The 22,038-nt window shown below is 38.0% G+C and overlaps 1 protein-coding gene across 1 annotated transcript in view; it reads right to left on the minus strand.

Annotated features, from left to right (window-relative positions):
• The window catches only part of NDUFS4 (NADH:ubiquinone oxidoreductase subunit S4), a 48,259-nt gene that overhangs the window by 20,494 nt on the left and 5,727 nt on the right, over positions 1–22,038 (minus strand). Inside the window, exon 2 of the mRNA XM_037373720.1 lies at positions 7,395–7,473. Coding sequence (XP_037229617.1) covers positions 7,395–7,473 — 79 coding nt within the window. The remainder of the gene's footprint in view (positions 1–7,394; positions 7,474–22,038) is intronic.

The raw sequence follows: 22,038 nt of genomic DNA on the forward strand, positions 1-22,038 counted from the left end.
AGAAAGCTCTTTATTGGTATCCAGCCAACCAGGTTTTCTAAACCACTGCAAGCTTCATCAAACTACAATTGCTTAGAAAAACAAGTTGTAGCAAGCAGTATAGGCTGAATTGAGCTAGACTGTTCCAAGTGAAAAGGGGTTTAATTGCCAAACAGCACAATATAGTGAATTTGCAGTACTTAAAACATGTACAGAACTAGATAATCTGGCGAGTATGCACACAGCTACACCTGAGTTTGTACTGTATTTAAGACCAAATACAACTACCAGCCAAAACCATGAAGAAGAAACTGTCAAATTACTTAAATATTTAAAAAGAAAAAGAAAAAAAAAGGCAACCAAACAAATAAAACTGTTTAGAAATACATGTATGCTCTGACAGACCAGTGTTGTATACATGAAGTGACAAGGATTATCACCATCCCCAAAATCAATAAAAACTTTAAATACTAAATTTCACATTAGCTGCTTGACAAAATTAACCAACACAGTTTTTTCCCTCCTCAGAGCAGTCTTTCTTTGTTGGGGGGGGGTGGGAAGGGGGCGGAGGGGAGAAAAGAGAAAGAGAGAAAAAAACTTTTTCGTAGATTGTTTTGCAGCAAAAATGCAGATTCACAAATAAACTATCAGTGATGACAAAAAGTAAAGGTGGGGTTTTTTATTTATTTGTATTTAATATTTAATATTTGACTCTATACAAAGTCCACTCTTAAATAATACACTTTTAGTAAAGCAGATGTATTTTCATTTGCATAGTGTTCTCCTTTGAGTATTTCACTTTTATTGAAATAATGCTTTTAATTCTGAAATAATTCTAGAATGTGGAACCTTGTACCCTTTGAACAGGACAACTGCCTATCATAGAGCCATACAAATAAAGCACACAAAAATTTCAAAGTTACATTCCTCATCTAAAGAGGAATGCTGTCCTTACCATCTTATATGGTAACGAGTTGAATAAATATTGCAGCTAGAGTGGTCTAAATGAAGAAAAGATTATTCTAAATTCTTCTATCCCATTAAGTTACTTTACGAACAGCTTGAACTCACCCTCAAGTAATAACCCCACAAGGGGTTAACAGCATTTTGGAAAAAAAACCCAACACAGAACATCCAGTATATCCTTATTATCTAACACACTGGTAATGCTTGGAGAATTCTTGGCTGAATAGCAGTTTCAAGAAAAGCAAATCTAGTAAGCCTGTCTTTAATAAACGCATACTTTGCCAAGTGTTTCTCTTCACCAAGTTCCAAGATCAGTTCCTATACACAATCTTCAAATGCAATGTCACACTGTCTTGCAAGTAATGTTGTGCATACTACTCCGGTTATCAAAGTATATTATCTATTTGCGGTTCTTGGGAAATGCTGCTAGCAATGATCACACTTTAAAAAGCATATGAGGGTGGTGAGGCACGGGCACAGGCTGCCCAGAGCAGCTGTGGATGCCCCATCCCTGGCAGTGTCCAAGGCCAGGCTGGATGGGGCTTTGAGCAACCTGGTCTGGTGGAAGGTGTCTGTGTCCATGGCAGGGGGTTGGAACTGGGTGATCTTTAAGGTCCTTTCTAATCCAAATCATTCTATGGTTCTATGTTAAAGCTTGATTTGCTATGCCCTTTGTTTCACAGCACTGTAGCCTATCAGGATTGAGATTTCAAGAAGTATTGTCATTCCAGCCTATTTTTCACTTGTTTGTATATTTTATTTTGAGCCGCAGTATTACCACAGTTTATTATAGTAAAGTTTATACTTCTCTAATCAAACAAAGATTATACAAGTTCATTAATTTCTAAGCCTAGCCAAAGTTGGGATTTGGATGGTGAACAATGAGTCAATACTGAAAACATTGTGTGATGTTTGCTAATAATGAAAATGATGTTTGCTTCTAGAAAAACTGGACTGGAGTGTTTCTGCAACTCTTTTGCTGAAGAGGTTCATGTTCTGAGAATTCTAATAATACAGTGCTACTCCTGGATTATCCAGTAGTAAACACAACAGACACTAACTGCTACCTCTGGACAGCCAAGAGGAAGCTGCTGAGATTCTTGATATACATTTCACAATAGTTACTAGAATCATGGAATCATTTAGGCTGCAAAAAAACCTTGAGATCAAGTCCAGTCATTCACCTAGCACTGCCAAGCCCACCATTAAATGATGCCCCCAGATGCCACATCTACACATCTTTTAAATATATCCAGGGATGCTGATTCCACCACTTCCCTGGGCAGCCTGTTCCAAGGCTTGACCACCCTCTCAGGGAAGGAATTTTTCCTAATAACCAACCCATTTCCTCTTGTCCTATTACCTCCTACTTGGGAGAAGAGACTGACACCCACCTTGCAACGACCTTCCTTCAGGTAGCTGTAGAGAGTGATAAAATCCCCCCTAAGCCTCCTTTTCTCTTCCTTTTCCAGGCTAAACAACCCCAGTTCCCTCAGCCACTCCTCATAAGACCTGTGCTCCAGACCCTTCACCAGCCCCCTGCCCATCTCTGGACACGCTGCAGCCCCTCTGCGTCCCCCTGGCAGTGAGGGCCCGAGGCTGAACACAGGAGTCGAGGGGCGGCCTCGCCAGTGCCCAGTGCAGGGGGACAGCACTGCCCTGGCCCTGCTGGCCACGCTGTTCCCGGCACCAGCCAGGGTGCTGCTGGCCTCCTTGGCCACCTGGGCACACGGGGGGCTCATGCCCAGCCGGCTGCCGACCAGCCCCCCCAGGCCCTTTCCCCCCAGGCAGTTCCCAGCCCCCTGCCCCCAGCCCGCAGCACTGCGGGGGCTGGTGTGACCCACGGGCAGGACCCGGCACTGAGCCTGGTTGAACCTCACACAACTGGCCTGGGCCCATCGCTCCAGCCTGCCCAGACCCCTCTGCAGAGCCTCCTGCCCTACAGCAGATCAACGCTCCCCCCCAGCTTGCCATCACCTGCAAACTTACTGAGGTTGCACTCAATCCTCTCATCCAGATCACTGATGAGCTTAGCCCTGAGCCCTGGGGAACACCACTTCTGACTGGCCGCCAGCTGGATGTAACTTCATGAACCCAGTCTCTGGGAGTGGCCATGCAGCCAGTTTGTTACCCAGGAAAGAGTACAGCTGTCCAACCATGAGCAGCCGGTTTCTTGAGGAGAAAGCTGTGGGAAATGCTGTCAAGGGCTTTACTCAAGCAGATAAATAACATCCACAGCCTTTCCCTCATCCACTAAGTCCACTTATTAATCTGCTTTGGCCTAGGCTGCTGCAATATACAGCTTTTACTGCTCCTCTTGAACATCATCCAAAAAATGGGAACTTTTCCTCAAAAAAGAATTCAGATTTTCTGTGCCCAGTTTGGTGTATGCAAGTTACTTTTAATGAGTTATGTATGTGATTTCATCTACAGTCAGAAGTAAACGATCCCTCTGCTGAATTTCAGAACTGAGACTTCTGAACCATTACTGAAACAAAGGTTAATTCACAGTATATATAAAACAATTTCAAGACAGGTGCTGAAATGTCAATACTATCACTCTAGTTAGCCTGTCATGTGTGTAATAGAGTCTGTTTCTACATGTTCTCATAATGCTGGAAAAACCACTTTAGTACCATCTCAAGTGCACTTGATAGCACTGCTCTTGAATGCTTAGTCCTGAGTAGCAACTCATCCTATTTTGTCTTGGCCTGATACAGAGTAAAAACATCTGTGAGATGGTTGCAACTAACAGCTGATCCTTAGCACAGTTGAACAACGTTTCTAGTGTCTCCGCAGTGACCAAACCCTAAAACTGCCTTTGCAATATTTTTTCTCTTGAACTACAGGATATACATTATCAGTGGAATATTCTGCCTCAGAGATGGAAAGGATATTTTCTGGCAGTTGTTCTAATTTTGAAATCGGTATCATTTATCCACTACGAAAGTCCTTTTATTGGCAAATATTAGGGGGCAACTTTCACAAAAATGCCTAGCCTGTAGAAACTCCAGGCTAGATACCCACAATGCAGCGTCACCAGCCCTGACTGGGAAGCCAGTTGTGAACTGGACAACTTTTAGCTAAAACAAACAGTATTGATGTACCCTACTTAAAACGATTTAATCAAATCATAGCAATTTAAAACAGTTCAAACCCACATTTCAGACAAAACCACTGAAGCTTTTTATAATGATGATGGAAGCTATGTTATTCCATATGCATAAACAGTTAAATCATTTGGAACATTACCTGAGGGAGATTCGCTGCCGACAGCCTTTGTCCTCTATAGCCCAAATTTCCTAACACAAGCCGGGTCTTGAGAGACTATTTTTCACATAACTATTTGTCCAGACTCTTGGAATATGACCTAATTGGTGGCCAGAGATTCAAAATGTGATGCAAGAGCTTTATTTCTGTTCAGCTTTGTTCATTTTGTCTGTTATTTTCCTTGGATTTAACTATTCACTAAAAGTTATTTTATTCGATATTCACCCAAAACAGCCAGTAACTTGAGACATAGGTACCATTTCTCAGATGTGTTCTAGACAAGCTGAGCATTTAGCTCCTCTTATATTTAACAGTCCCACTTTTTCCTAATATAAAAGGTCAACATGGCCTAAACTACTGTCTCTTTTGCTATTTCATTAGAACTCATTTTTCTGTTGTATTCAACACATGCTGGGTGGCAGTAAGAAGATAACTGACAACTGGTTAATAATTCAATGTCAGGATGCTCCTCTGCCTTCTATTTCATTTGTGTTCACAAGACAAGGAACATTTTAGTACTTACAGAACCAAATGGGGCTCTAGATAATCCAAAGGAACCCCTGTTGATCAAGTTCTAGCATATGCATGTATACATAGGAATACAGGGCCTACAAAAGCACTGGAAATAGATTAACCCAACCACAATACGCAGTTAAAAGTTCTAAATAAACACAGTGTTACTCTACTAGCCTTGCAAACACCAGCTCACAGAAGAGTTCAGTTTCAAAATAAGTTACAAGAGCAGTAAGGCAAACAAGCACAACCATATCCCATTTTCCACCTGTTCTTGCTTCTTCTTTCTGATACGCACATAAAACCCACGCATAAGGTGATGTTAGGCTTTAAAAAAACCAACAACCAAACCCCAAAAAACCCAAGTATGACAAAGCCAACAAATCCATCAAAATAGGACTTAATGATTTCTAACAATAAGATTCACACATCTGGCAGTAACACAAGCAAAGGGGTCTTTTTTTAATTAAAAGTTAAATATTAACCTCTGGAATACAGTTTAGTTACAACTTGCATGGAAATAATAGTTTTATTGTGCTGAGCAACATTATTAGAAAAACAGAACATTCATGTAATGTGTTAAATTGGTTTTAATGGGTTGTAATTAATCCTATTTAAATCAGGAAATATATTGCAGCAACTTAAAATAAGTTAATACAGTACTCTACTTTTCCATGAGGTTTTAATAGGTGCCCAGAGAACTTCTCCTAGTCCTGAAAAGAGTTGAAAACCACATCAAACCCCTTTGTGAAGACTTTCCTTGCTAATGGGATACAAATTTTTGTCCATTAAAAGAACATAGATTATTGGAAATTTTACAGCATTATGGAAACTACTTCAAAAACTTACTAAACCTACAAATGAAAATTTTAAAATGTTATTCTAATTTCCCATCATTTTATTTAGGGCTCTACAATAATCTGGAAAACAAAAAGATTTGCGCATCTAGAATGTGCACCAACATACTGTAGAAAAATACTATCCAGTCTGACATTTAATGTAATACTTGAAAAAAAATGAGCATAAAACAATAATTTAGATACATTACATGTATCAAAATTAAAATTACTCAACAGCTGCTACTATGAGATCTCAAACCCCAGCCCCAGCAACTATGATACGAGTGTCGTCTATGACAGAAATACCCACTTAACTTACAATTCATTTACACTAACACTAAGAGAACAGAATAGTTGTATTTCAAATCAGTATCACTTTAACTCAACTGGAAGTGTAAACCGTCATAGATAGACAGGGTAATGTACAACCCTAACTTAGGATAATGTACATTTAAATACAAAACAGAAGATAGAAGAGTATTTATTTTGTGGGTTTCTCTTTGCACTGTAGCCTCTTTCAGATCTATGTATTCATCACCTGAGGTCACAATAGGGAAATATGATACTGTAAATTCAGGCATTATAAAAATGCTATTTAGATGATTTTTTTTTTTATGTTAAAGAACAGTGCTACAATAATCAAACTCATTCGTAATTTGTTTAGGGAAATGTAGGTCTACTGACTTGGAGAATCTTATTTACATAGTGACTCACAAACCCCTATCCATTAAATGAAATTTCCTGAATCCCAAGTTATGCAACTAGATTAGTAAGACAATCCCATTCACTAGAATACAGCATTATTTTTTTCCCTGATTTTTAAACCTAAAATTATACTATTACTTCCTAAAATCAGAAAAAAAGCTTACGTAAAGAACTGTATTTTTTTACCTGTGAGTAGGTTATTATTGCTACATCTACATTACAAAGCATGAGAAAAAAAAGCCCTAAAGAGTAAAGTAGGTGTGTTTTTTTCCAATAGCCTGTTAAACGTTAACTAGATTGTGACAGCTGACATTACAAATTTTCGATTTATAAATACAAATTCAAAATATTTCTCAAGTAGTTAATATAGCTTTAGGAATACAAGGCACTACATACAATATGAACTGTCTGGTATATATGATGGGAATATTTTTTTTCCCCTGAAGATTCAAAAGTGATTTGAAAACCAATGAAAAGCATGCTTCTGCTGTGATGCATTCCCCCTCAGAAGTCTTACAAAAATTATACTATTGAATAATGTAAACATAAGTGTCAGGTTGCACCTAGAGTAACAGACCACACATTATGGAAGAACTTACAAGAAAAGATTGCCAAATTTCTGATCTGCTACTGATTAGCAGAAGAATGTTATGCATTTGTTCCTAGTTGTAATCTAACCTTCATGCATATTCAAAAGCTAAAGTATATGTGCATAGTAACAATAATCTTGCATGCTGCTTCTTTGCACAGTTCCTTTAATAAAATGGGTCCTAATGAAGATAGTTTCAAGAATCTGGCAAATAATGTATACTTACATATCCAGATTTCAAAAAGAACAAACTGTTATAAATTACAGTTCATATTGATCCTTGGCCATGATATAATAATAATAATAAACAAGGTATTCATCATTTTATATTGCTTAATACTTTGAATTCCGTATTGCCTTCACATAGTTACGTTTTACTAATGCTCCTCTTAAAAATGTATGAAGCATTGTTGCTTTGTAGTTCCAATTTATACAGCTTTCCTAGAAGAACGCAGAATACCATACTGAATGTCTATTGTGCAAAAATAACCCTGAAGGCTGTATCATAGCAGTATGCAGTAGAAAACCCTTACCAATTTTTCATCAACTGTGATGAGTTGCGTGTCTCGAGTTTGGTCCTGTGCCAGCCGCCATGTGGAAGTGCTCAGTGACCTGCGGTGCAAGACTTGAAGTTAAAAAATGATTCATGCAATGAGAAAATAGAGGCAGACAAATCTTACATAAACAAGTTACTTTAACAATATCCGTCTTGTAAAAAAAATTGAAGAGGGAGAGATGAGGGCACAAAAATCCTTTTTCTCCCCAATTAGTTCTGTCTGCTGAGTTTTTGGCAGACTCCCACTTAGCAGTTCACAACAGGCTGCACTTTATGTCAGCCTACAGGCTCTCTGTCACAGACAGACTGCCAGTGGCAAGGACTGTACTACTCTATATGAATGTACAGTAGCTGGTTTGTCACGAACAGACAGAAAAATACAAGGCTGCTGCAAGCATTCTGGAACTCCGATCCTTAAAATGATGGCATCAAAGGAAAAAAATCCTCAATCTATTTGTAATGGTAAAGCTCCAGTTCTACACTTTAACAACAGAACATTAACAAATTAAAAAACAAACAAACAAAAAAAAAAAACCAACAAAACCAAAACAAACCCTAAGCTGAGAATTCAAACAAAATTTTCTGGGTTTGAGTGGGAAAGCTCACAAGTATTTTCTTCATCACTAGATCAGTATTGGTCAGCTTATTTGTTTCCAAGAAATATGATTAATCTTCTTGCATAACTACTAAACCTGTAAGGTACATATGGAAACACAGAATCCAATTCCACATTAATGATTTAAGAAGTAAAATCTCCCTTCATTTGCATTGTCACTAATGTCAGGATTGGGCCCTCCGAGTATATATCATCTTTTGACAAAATAATACAACAGTGAGTGAAACAAGCCAAAAAGCCCAATTCCCTGAGCTAAGAATGTGCTCCACATTAAATTAAGGTCATTTTAAACAAATAAGGCACAAAAAAGCAAAAATACAGACATGAGAACAGTAACAGGGATGAAGCCCACTTTCATTTTGACTGTTCTTCAGATGATTACCTACTTTGGAAAGCCAGGCATGCTTGCAGATGCAAATGAACTCTGAGATTTTGCCTATGGGAACTTACAACCATACTGCTAGTAATTTAACCTATTCGTAATTTTTATCTAATTTTTGAGGAAAGCATCCATAGATGCCTTTAAAAACAACACAGCTTTTAAAGCCAAATTCCAAGACTTCCATAAAACCTGCAATACTATCCAAACTAACCCTTCCCCACATAAACTGTAACTGTTAAATAGTCAATAAAATGAAAGGTGTTTCAGGGCCAGATAACTTGCACACAATCATTCAAAACTTGTAGACTTAAAAAATCATTATCTTCTACCACATTATACTAAACCATGGAAACATGGAAGACCTAACTGGGGAAACAGTCTCCGTAACACATGCATCTGCCATGTCTTCTGATCTCAAATCCCCCCCCCCTAATTTTTGTTGATTCTGGTGAGAATGCATTTGAAGATATGAGCTTGATCATTTAATTAATCTAGCTGCACTGGATTTAACACAGTAACTAAATAAGAATTCAATTTTCAGGCAATATTAGCATGGTAAAGTTTTTAGTGGGTAAAACCTACACTAGACAGGAATTTGAAATCAGTGACTGAAGAAAGCCGCAAGAATCTTACAAAACTAAGCAAATGGAATGAAGTTCAGTTCAGTAATATTTCAAATGCAGATTTCCTCGAATCCATACTTCTAACACAGATTACAGTCTACTAAATTACCTTCCATCCGCCAATAACAACTTAAAAAAATCCCCAAATCATGAAAAACTAATTCAAAGTACAAAGTTTACAATATCACCCAACTTCGTGACATGGACAGACACATCTATTCTTGTTTAGAATCACAAAACCCACCAGAAGGGTATTCTGAAGAACAAGATGGAAGTTTTCAAGCATAAGGGAGCACAAGAATTTCATAAACATCAAAATGATAACTACCATGTTAGCTTAGAATCTCTGTCCCAGAGAGCTTTTGGTTCAACACAGCTGTTATTTTTTAATTTGAACATGTAAAAAAATACATCATAAAAACACAACAGACAGATACTGCAAAATGCTACAAGAAATGGCTCTTAGATGTCCTTATTCAAAAACACGCCAGAGCAGTTATCCTAAATCAGAACAGGAGCATTATGCTTGAGTTCCAGTGGTAAGCAGCTGAAGCCACAAAATTTAAAACCTTAAACAAGGCAAAACCATTGTTACAGGAAAATCAGTTTCTCCCCCGCTCCAGTAATTTTAGTATCGAAGTATTATTCTGCAGCTATTCTAGAACATCACATGATACAGTGTTCAGTACACCTCTTAATATATGGCCAAAACAGGACATTGGATTATGCAATCAAAATGGTCCTTTCTGGATAGAAAATCATCTAAACTATGAAACAAGAAGTTCGATGAACCTTGCTCTGTGGAGAGGTCTGATGACTATGTAAACATTTGAATATGCCATGATTTAAGCAACAGGGTAATCAGAATCACGGATTTTCTTCTAATGTGTATGACATTTGGAACAGATTTTAGCACAATTCAGTTTGCATTTGGCTGTTTTGTGTTGTTGTTTGGGGGGGGGGGTTGGTGTGTGTGTGTGTGTTTATTTTTTGATTTGGAAAAGCATTAATCAGCTTTGCAAAGTATAAGCGCCATGCCCTTCCAAAATTATTTCCACTCAGCATTACGCCATTTGAAATTGTTTTTCCTCAGATGATTGCTCATTTTGGAAATTTCTGTAATTGCAAGAAAAAATTAAATGTTTTTCATATCATTACAGTTGATAGGGAAGAGCAGGGTAAAAATCCCACCAGATCAAAGGTGAGCAGAATCTCTCTTAGATGCCTCTACACTGCATGCAGAGGGAGCTGATTTTTTTGCACAAGATGTCTCTGTCAGCTGGGATAAACTGCAAGGCATCACACCTTACAGCTGGTCCATGATGTTTCAGCTCTTCTACAAAAGCAGGCAGATAGTTTACTAACCTGTCAACTTCTGCTCCTCTTCATCATTTCTCAAAGCCCTTTCTCTTGACTACAGCATTCTGGAAAAAGCCCAACTGTTACTGGAATTTGCAGCCTTGTACATTTCTTAAATGCCCAGCCTTCTGCCATCCCTGGATTGCAATGAGTTGGAAAGAACATACTTTCCTTAAGAATTTCCTATCTGAAAAGTGCTTGAAAACTGACATTTGGACTAGACTAGGAATGTGAACTGTAAGTCCATGGAGGTCTGGCTGTGTAAAAATACATAAAACACCAGTTTTGCTTTAAATGTGATAGGTTGCTGGTATTTCCATTTGTTGCATCTCTCATAGGAAAGTAACCTGGAGAAATACCAGCAACTCTGAAATACTACTATTTCAAAGTTAATAGAAAGTGTTACTTGATTCCCAGAGCACTTGTTTAATTTTCAACAGGTTTCACTGCAAGTTTGTCCCTAATGTCAGGCACTTAACTGAGAAGATAATCAGTAAACAGATCTCTTACGCACAATCCTCCCTTTTCAAATTCCCACAACTACAAGTATCATTTCGTCACTCAAGTTTCCCCTTAGAAATTGTATAAACTTTACAACATTTCTTTTACCTTCAAATTAAATGAATATGCCATCTAAATCACTCAAGTGACCATTCAATGTAAATCTTTTATTCTGTGCTCAACAGTAAAGTAATTCTCACAAAATTCCCAATACCTTTGCCTTTAGGTAGCTTTTGTGACAGATAAACTTACAGAAGTATAAAACATACTGTTTACAGTTCCATTCTCACAAGGTTCTCCTCCTTTCTTCTACTACTGACCTCCAGAAAGGTAATCTGCTTTCTCCCTTTCTCTTTGTAAGCAATATGGGTCCACATTATCCTGTTTTGCCTTTTTGACTTCTTACGCATTATTTTTTTTCCTGTCAAAAAAGATCTTGGCATGAGGCCTTAAAAGCAGGAAGTTCCATTTCTTACCCTGTTCCAAGACCACTCAAACTCTGACTTAAGATTACTGTACGCAGAATACTTTAAATAATAATAAATAGCAGTGATAGAATCCTAAAGTTCAGAAACTATACAGAAAGTTTTACGTGTAATAGTTAGCAATAATAAACCCTGATACCTTCTAGGCTCATTAATGTCCCATTCAAAACACATCTCAGACAAACTTCCCTCACAGTTACTATCTAATAACAGTGTGACAAGACTCCAAGCTGGCCACAGCTCCTTTGTGGATCTGCCCAAACATCTATCTTATAGTGAGCTCCCTAGTGATGAAGAAACAAGCTTTTAAATGTAAAAGCCTGGCTTGATTAGAATAGTTAGCCTTTTCAATCAAAAATACTTCAAATTTACACAGACAAAAATAAAACTAAGGTTTATTTTGAAAAGTCACCTATGTCCTTCATGATCTTGCTGATACTTTCCCACAGTATCCTACATTAATGTATGTGACTAATCCAATCTGTAGCTTCTTGGATTATAACCAACCCTTCACAAGGTCTTCTAGTCCCTAAAAAGTTTTTCTTTCATCAAAGAGAACCGGGTGTATGGCTTGTAAAGATGCCACATTTAGTCCACAGTAAATGTGGATGTCTTCTATACTGTGTAGAGAGACAAGAGCAGAAATCTGTCAAAGACTATACTACATGGTGTTCTTATTAAATACTTGTAAAAACACTCTCACAATAGCTCAATGACATGGAATGAATTAATGATCACTACTAGTGAAAATATGAATTTGTAGAGTTAAAAAATTTCTATAGGTATTGGGCAACCTGGAAAAAAAATAATGTTGTGATCATCTAACCATGTGTCATCCACAAGAAGCATGTGCTCCCACCATTATATGCTGTTCCAGCAAAGTCACAAATGGGTTCATCTCTGCTACACAAATGGAGGGGTCCATTGAGAAGCTGCTGGAAGCTCTCCAGTCCTATGCCACAATATTCACATCAGTATCAGGTCTCTCGACCATCTTATCCCACTGTGGGATAAGGACATAACAAGGTTCCTTGTTGCAGGGGATGTATTTATGGCTTCTTTTCCCTTGTTATGTTAGAGACCCCAGCTCTGTTGATGCCATTAGCCAAGCTCTGTTGAACTGGAGAAACCAAACAGTAAAAAAAAGAACAGTGAAAGTATTTTGTGATATCAGGATGTAGGATATTAAGGCATTTGATGTGAACGTTTATCTTGGTAGTTTTGGATATCTGTAGTCAATCTCTAAAATTAACAAACTTGAACTTCTTAAGTATCTGCTAAATAACTTACGCTTAACCCTATACGATATAAATGGAAGTCTTACAGAAGAGAATGCCAGCCACAGAGCCTCTGGAAATGCCACGAAGAATCCTCCACAAGCCTAATGGAAGGCAAGAAGCTGCCATATTTACAAAGCACGAATTTGCCGTCCACAAAGAGCAATGATGTGACTAGCGTGTTACATAACACAGAGATGCAAACACTCATATTTACCTGACCTAATTCAGTAGCTCAGATTTAATCCATTGCACAAAAATAGGCTTCTTAACCTTTGGCAACACGTGTGACTGTTTGATCTATTAGCACCCCCTTTTGGTCAACTGTTGGAGACATGTTAAAGAAAATCAGATATCGCAGCACAGGTAATCAGATCACAACACAGAGATGAAGCAAATCCTTGATGAAAACCTCACGAGCCTCATGAAGAATGAGGGCAGTCATTAAGAAGTAAGTCTAAATGCTGTTTTAACTGTTCTCATACTGAATGATCAGGGCACCAGTAGGTGTGGATATACATACACGCAGAAGCAGAAGCCGTGATGAACCATTCAAAACCTTGAACAGATTCTTAGAAAACCAACCTTTTTTAATATTATGGCATTTATCAGGAATAATAAAAGCTTCACAGCATACAGCCACCATAATGACATTAAATTCTGAACAAAAAGAACATGGAAACACTGCCAGCTCAGAACTTCCACAGCATCCAACCGAGCCACACGCTGCAATTAAGTAGACTAAAACCAAATCAGTATAATGTTCTGCCATGTAAAATACAGACATTAATGACTGCCTGTTATATGATGTTGAATACAGTACAGATCACGGAATGCAGCCCCCATATAATGTGTTTTATAAAGACAGCTTGTAAAGTTGAACTTGTGAGAGATGAACTCTAAGTGGAGTGGGATAATAGTTCCTCGGTATTAGATTCACAGTTGTAATTAAAGTGATAAAGACCTAACAGAGTCAATGGTATTTTATTTTTACCAGGATACATTTATTATTCCTATTACATCCCAACATAAACAAACTATGAAATATAATGCCAAATACTGCCTGTGGAGACCATGTAGTTCTATTTTGTAGTGTGAACTGCAGGAATATACAGTTACATTCTCAGGCAATATTGACACATCGTAATTCTTCCTTCGCCTACAAAATGATGTTAAATTACAAACACAGTAAATTACATTTCTGAATGGATGAAAGGAATGCCTATTTATTTAATTTAAACTACTGAAATTTCTATATTAAGTGGCAAAAAAGATCAAAATTGATAACAGAAATTTATTAACACTGCTTCTATGCAAAATGTGTATACATATATATTCCAGGTATGTGGAAAACAGGGCAGGAACTGATTGCGCTTTTGTTAGGCAAATGTGCATTATTAAAAGAAGCAATGGTCATATAAAGGTACTGAAACATGAAAATAACTTTAAGCATTTGACTTGTGACTTGTAATTCAGTGTGCATCTTCAAAGCTAAATTTTCTGTTCAACTGCCTTTAGAAACATTAAATGAGTTATATCTTCAAGTAGTAAATATTTAAGTAGAAAAGAATCAAATTTTAGTTATTTTATGTTCTACTTCAATTATCTTATGGATAGGAAAACGTTATTGATGTATCTGCAGACAACCAAGGTATCAACTGAACCACAGCACTATGCAAACATAGCCATAGTCCTTCCAGAACTACTGCAGGACCAGAGCAGTATAGCTGCTCCCGGCACCCCAGTTAAGTCCCAGGACAAGTGTCAGCTCTCTTAAGACACAGCTTGACTTGCCCACCATCAGTTTCCCGCATTCAACCGGCTTTCTAATGGTCAACAAAGATGAAGATTAGCTCTGACTTAGTGCCAAGCCTGCACTGCCCCCAACTTAAACAGGCCCCCTCTGAGCTGCTCTCCAGCTAGCTAATTGAGCTGACACCATTTCGCACACAACAAAGGCAAGCACAACCCTTCAGAAGGCTCTGCAATAGCCATACAGTAAGCACAGGCCCATTCAACCTACTCCCGCAGAGCTATATGAATGTCTCCACTCTGCTTTTTAGCATTGTGCCTTGTAGCAGCATTAATAAGGTGGGTACATGCATGGCACAAGCATATACACGATGAAAATAGCTTCAGCTGAGGAACAGTTCAGGCAAAAAGCACAGAGCTAGCTTGGGTTCAAGCTGCACATACTGAAACAGTTCTCTGCAAGTCCCAGGCTGACAGCAGACTGTTTCTGCATGTGCTTGGATGCAAACTCTGTCACTTACCTGCAACTAAACTTCTGAACAAAGTCATACCAGTGCTTCTAGACCCTCATATGCATGAGATTCAAAGTATGCTAGTGGTCTCCCCCAGATTACAGCAAAGAGACTGAAAACGGGTGAAAGGGGCTTAGCATGCTAAGAATAAAATGACCCAAAATTATTTAAATACTTTTGTCATAAAAATTATAAAACTTTTAATAAAAGGTGATCTGATGTACTACTTTTACAGCAGTAGAATACATAATTTATAAGATGTCCAACTGCTGCCAGGTGACAGGAATTCTGAACTACTGCCACCTGTACAGTTGCTGATCAGCAATTTCATGACACACTACTCTCCAAACGAGAAGATCTAATCTTAGAAATCAGCCTCAAAATCACAATCCGAGAACAGCAGGTTCCCTTGTGAACCAGTGGAAACCTCTTGCAGGCGCGTCAGCTGAAAAGCAAATACTAGAAACGCTGCAAAGCCCATATCAACTATCAACTGAATTTTATGCATCTGGTTAGAAAGCCTAATAAAGTTAAAAAGGAAGAGGGAAAAGTTATGTAGGGAGTAAATACAAAATAAACAGGTGACATATTTGCTCTGATTGTGCTTTCTAAATGTCAAACTTCTCCCCCCACACACACATTAAGGCATTCATACAACTAGACAGTAACTATAAACTGTGCTCTCTTTATAGTAAGAACAACAGAAGTCAAAGGGTTTAATTCCAAAACTGTGAGGAATGAAACTAATGTTCCACTACCCACCTCTGTCTTAGGGAAGTTTATGCATTTTGAACAAGAGCCTTTGAATCATGTAACATTAAGCAAAAAAAAATTAGTAAAGATTCCTCTGTGTTTGCAAACTGGTTTATGGCATAGTATGGTCCTGTGTTTCAGCCTCATCCTTTCCTCTTTATTTAGCCTTTCTATCTGACTGCAGTTGTAGGCTTAAGTAATACTTATTCTAATTACCTAAAGTAATAGCAATGTCTGTAAAACATGGCATATAAACAAAGGCAACTTCTTTCTTACATATATTTAATGCCCTCAAACAACTGAACTTAAACTACTGAACTAAACCATGGTACAAAAAACAATCCTATAAAGTGATACTGGAAAACTACATCTTGGTTTATAATGGTTAAAAAAAGTCCATGAAGCTATTTGGCTAGTAAGCCTCAGGTGTTGGGCAGCTATGAAAAAATGTATTTAAGACCAATCTACTGATTTGTGTTTGTAGTACTTTGTAAAAGCCACTTAAGAGGCAGGCAAATCCCTCACAAATGGAATGCAACATACAGAAGCCGGTCACTTCCAGAACCGCATGCTCTCAGCAGCTGTTCTAGATAAGAATGGGATAATATAGCTAATATTACTGTGTACGATTTTATGCCACCTTTGCTTTGTCAGCTTTCATAGAATCACAGAATGGTTTGGGTTGGAAGGGACCTCAAAGATCATCTAGTCCCAATCCCCCTGCCATGGGCAGGGACACCTTCCACTAGTCCAGGTTCCTCAGAGCCCCACCCAACCTGGCCTTTAAACACTTGTCTCAGCCATTTTACTCTTCAATTTCCTTCCCAACATTAAGCTTTTGTCCTCAACTCCTTTTTGAACTGTTGCCGTTCCACAGTTATCAGGTACCTTGGCTACTCTCCTTTGTATCACACACCTTAATCACACCACAGCCCATTTGTTAATTCTTCTGCCTATCCACATCATTCCTTTGTTGGCATATTTCCAACTTCCTTTTCACACACCTCTGAGTGGAACAACCCCCATGGTATCTCAATAGATCTTTGCCTACTGAGTTACATGCAGAGAAGATAGCATCTTACAAGAAAGAATATAATCTGATTTTTCAAGTCAGCTTCTGCGCTAACATTAACAGTCTGAACACAAACTCTGTCAGACCATGCCATCAGGACCCTACAGGCACTAACAGGTCTTAACGGCCCTGACCAGCCTCATCCAGGGCCTCCATGACCACCCCCTGCCTGTGGCCCTGGAGCTCCATTTAAGCTCAGCTCTGGATCTTCCACCCTTGCCTAAGCGACATCATTAAGTGTATCTGCCTCTAGCCCTGGCTCTGGCTCCTGTCTCTCAGCCTGGCTAGACTCCTCACCCAAGCTGCAGTATGACTCCAGTCCTGTTCAGACCCTGTTGCCTGGATGGACTTCAGAAACACGTTGCAGCTTGTCTCCAAACATGTCTCTTTTGCTCCTGAAAGGACTCCTCAGACAGACCCTGGACCTCACTTATGACTGCTGTGTCTGGGACGGTTGATGGACCCCTATAACCAGCACCCAGCTGTCCTCATGTACAGATGCTCTAAGACTGTGCACTGGTCATGAGGGCACTGTGCCTGCTGGGATCAGGCTTGGCTTCCAGCTTGCCTTACTTACCTTCAGGAGCAGCCAGCCTTTGCTGCTCCAGACTCGTCACTAGTCATTAAATCCACATCAAATTCTAGGGAGATTGGAGTGTTTCCAGTGTATGCAACATATTTACACTTGTTTTTCAGCCTCATTACTTTGAAACAAATGCACAGGACTTAATTTTTATGTAATCTCTCTATAATGACCAATTCTAAAACTTATCTCTTTTTTAAAAAAGATACTAAACACACAGGTTTTTTGTTGTGAGTACCAGTGTGATTAATTAGCTTCTACAATACACATCTGTCTTTAGCTTAAAACAAATGGTTGGCTGCAATGTAAGCAACATATGCAAGTGTCTCCAAGTCTTAAAATATTACCACATCAGAACTTTTAAGTGCTATTCTACGTGCAAGTGCAACTAACAATTACAAGGCACTAGTTTTGGGGGTGGGTGGGGGAAATCCTTTATTCTAGAGGGTACTGTATCAGCATCTGTAGTCTGATGAAGGATAAATTATTGTACATTAGAAAAATAATGTAATGAAACTACCAAGGTACTTAAATGACATCCACTTTAAAATAAAGCCTGAGTGCCCTGCTGTTCCATCACTATCCTACTTCATTTTTTCCCCATTTATCACTGTTTATTAACATAAACACACCTTACAAGCATATTTGGAGAACTCAACCCGGGGAATAAAAATAACCTCATCAGTTTACCCTATTTGTGTGTTCCCTTATATGCTGACCTTCTCCTCCTCCACTGGTACTACTCTTTCTTTTTTCTAGTCTCTTTTCATATTCTTACTATCTGAGCAGCTATTAGCTCCCTGAAAGGAGACTCCTAGCCTTGCTATTGCTCACTCTTTTCTAAAGTGGAATAAACCCTTAAGGCAAAACTGGTGTTTCAAATGCAAACCTTATTCTTGAATTCCAGTTCAGACAACAACATTTGGATTATTTGTCTCTTTCTCCAGTAGGCACAATCAACACTGACATATGGCAAAACATCACGGCTGCAGAATTTCACTTCAAATAACTTAAGCAGCACATACAAATACTCCTTGAATACATGACAGAAAAGTCAAAGCTACTGCATGAAGAGCTCTGCTGTTTTTTCCCTTCATTTAAAATACAGTGGGTTTACTGAAAGCAGTAAGCGTCTTGTTTATTCTTGGGTCTTTAAATAGCCACAAAATACATCTCTGGTTTTATAATGAAAGACGGTACTTCTGAACATTACTGACATCAGATACAACATCCAGAAAAATCTCTACTTAAAATTACTGAAAAATACAGAAAAGATGGAAAGTTAAACAGTTATCCTCTGCAACAAAATTCTGGCTTGGACTTTAATACAAATGGCATCACCAACAATACTTTAGTAGACTGACAGCAAATGACATCAGAAGTATTTACATATAAAGTATACAGTCAAAAAAGATAGGTCTTCAAATATTTCCTATAAAATACATCAAATCTGTTATTTAAAACATAATGAATAGAAGCTGTTTACGAAATCTTTCATGTTAACACTCCAGGAATAAGCAGCTGTAAGAATTGTTTGCCCACACACATTCTGGAGCTGCCTACAGTCTGTCTAGTTGAGTCAGAAGCTAATTTACTTCCTCAACATCAGTCACAGGTCAAGGGAATATTAAGAGAGACAGAAATTCCTGCAACTAGAAAGTGGCTTGTTAACAAAACAGTACCTATACATACTGTTATACCGTCAGGAGGAAACAACTGCACTTTGAAACTCAGACAGAAATACACCATTCATTTCTTAGGAAATACAGAAACATGCATACACCATTCATTTCTTAGGAAATACAGAAACATGCATTATAAAGAAGGTAATGTTAAGTTTTTGGCCTGCCTCCTGCTAGCTTAACAGTTTTATTAGAAACAATAAAAGATGTGATCTTAAAAGACAGTTTGGAAGTATACTTTGTAACACACAGAATCAAATTCTTACAAAAGAATTTAAAAACCTTACCAAAATCCACTGCATTGTCATGAGAATTAAAACATGTACATAAATAAAATATATAAATTATACAAACTTACTTAAACTATGAGTATAAAAAGTTTTTTAAAAACTTGAGGGTTTTTTAAACTTTGTGAGGAGGTTCAAGCTTGCCTGCTAACTGTATAAGCCTCTCAGCATTTCAGTCTCTTGTAACAGACAATTTTATCTATGGCAGATGATTTGGCCAACAGCAGAAAAATCAACAGCAGCCTGGAAGGGTGGGGTATGTTTAATTTCTAGCTTTTCTTAAAATACTAAAAAATTTATGTCATGCCTTATGATAACAAAACAAACAAAAAAGGCAAACAGGCATGGTCCACTTTTAAAGAACCAAACAGGTGCAAGTTTAAGAACAGTTGTTTTACTACATCACAGAGAATTGCATAAATCATAGTAACTATGAACTACGATATTGCCTGTATCTCTAGAAATTTACCTTATGCCTAACACTGTTTTCAAGCATGCTTACAGCTCAGATTCCTTTTAAAACAACAACCTGACGGAAACAGTCACAAGGTTGGTGATGATGAGAAATTATTACTATACTAAATAGATGATTTGTCCATAGAATATTATACAAAGACGTCAGCAAAAGCAACATTCAAAATTGAGAATACAGATAAAAGCTGAAAGTATCAACCATATTAACTGTAATTGGTGTTTCCACCCTCAATATTCATCAATATGCACTTAAAAACAGGCAAGATCTCCCACAGTGCCACAGAAGACCTATCACATTGGTCTAATACACCAAGAGCTATACAATAGTTTAATTTCCTACTGTTGATTTTATTTGCATTTATCTCCTGCCAAAACCAGAGGTATTGGATACTGTTTTGCTTGTGTCTAGCTGTGAGTGAAAGGCCAAAGCAGCACTGTACTGAGGCAGATGGTATAAAATTTGCAAGTTACTTTGGGCTTTGGAATTTAACAACTTCTGAATCTCACTCGTGCATTTTGATTGTGCCTGCTTTTGTGCAGAACAGCTTTGAAAGCGACCGTTCCCATCAGTCAGAAATACAACCCATTCCAACTTTCTACTGGGCTTTTCCAACCATATAAAAATATTGCATCAAGTTCATATGTGTAATGGAATAACATGGTTAACTGAGCTGTAATGCTCAAACCTACATTAAAGCAACATCAAGGTCATTTTTATAACCCAAAATATATTATTTTCCCAGTATGAGTTAAATCTGCTAAATAGTATATATTAAGCTACCACCACTAAGGCAAATTTTATTATTTTGTTAACACAGATTTGAAATTCTATCTATTGACAGCTGGCATTCAAATTTGCCTTCTCCATGTATTCATACGGCATTTCATAATCTTTCTTTCAATTTATTCATTTGAAAAAACAAAAAGGTGCTTTAAGATACATTTCTGCTAAACTTCAAGATACCAGATATTTGGTATTAGGAAATAACAACATGAATTTCCATTAAAAAAGTTTTGGGTTTTGTTTTGAAAACCAAGTGAGCGTCATTTTCAAACACAGTGTCAGAAGCTAATTTAAATTGTTTAGTCCCTGAAGAAAAGTATTAGGTCCATCTACTTTGGGATACTAGTGCCAACAAGCTTCATCTCTACCCTCCAAGGCTTTTGTGTTTGGGTTTTTTTTTCTCTTTTGGTGGGGATTTGGAGTTTTATTCATATCTCCGTTCTTCTTCTAATCTTCAAAGTAGAGAGAAGATTATTAGGTTCTCAGACCAGTAGATTTACAGGAAAAGTTATTCTAACATGCAATAATCCTTTTTTTAATGCTGCACCAAACTTTAGGTAAAGTGACCTGTAGTTCTGAGCCCACAATGACTAGTTGCACAGAGCTGGTAAGAAGAGCTTTCAGCTGTTCTAATGCAGAAGCAAGCACGTCACTTATTTACTAGTTATCTTTCAAGACAGAAACAGCTTAAACGTTTGTCTGTTTGTCTCTATTGCTGAAAAGACTGTCATTGCTTCCCCTTTGGGTTTCTAATTCTGAAAGTGAAGGAACGAAATGTATTAAAATATGTAACTCCGTAGCATATGTCCAATAAGGAACAGCAATTTAAGAAGCCTCATCAGGAACATTTTGCAGTCATAATGCCTGCTCTGCTTACTTCTCCACAACCACTTCAGAAAAACAGCCATTTCCAGAACAACACCTCTCTCCCTTGCCCCCATGCTCAAACTCTGGTTCTCCTACCCTATCCCCCCCTTCTGCCCCTCTTACATATTTCTACCTCTTCCTCACCTAGACCAATACTGAAAGTACCTGAATGTTAAGGCACATTATGGGCGTTCCATACAACTTTAAGAGTAAGAATGATCTGGATCTTAGCTCACTAGAAGTTGTGAATTAGAAGAAAGCTAAACTACATGATACATGGAATTTTTTCACTTTTTCATTTCTCCAATCTGTGATGGTATTCTTCACTTCGATAGCAACATCCTACTGCTCTGAAGTTTCATCACACCCAACATCTCCACTTCTCCATGGGGGCTTTCCAAAGCTTCCTCTTTCCATTTTAAAGGAAAGTGGGACCACTCCTATAGCCTACTTCCCATAATGCCAGAGAAGCCAAATGTGGAAATCTGAAACACCATTCTGGTTCACCAGAGCCACTCTGACCTTCTAATAAAGGCACCCATGGACAAGACATCAGCCATGAATATGACTGGTATGTTGTTGTCCCATCACACCCTACACTACCGAGGCAAG

This window comes from Falco rusticolus, chromosome Z (assembly GCF_015220075.1).
Source record: "Falco rusticolus isolate bFalRus1 chromosome Z, bFalRus1.pri, whole genome shotgun sequence".
NCBI lineage: Eukaryota > Metazoa > Chordata > Aves > Falconiformes > Falconidae > Falco > Falco rusticolus.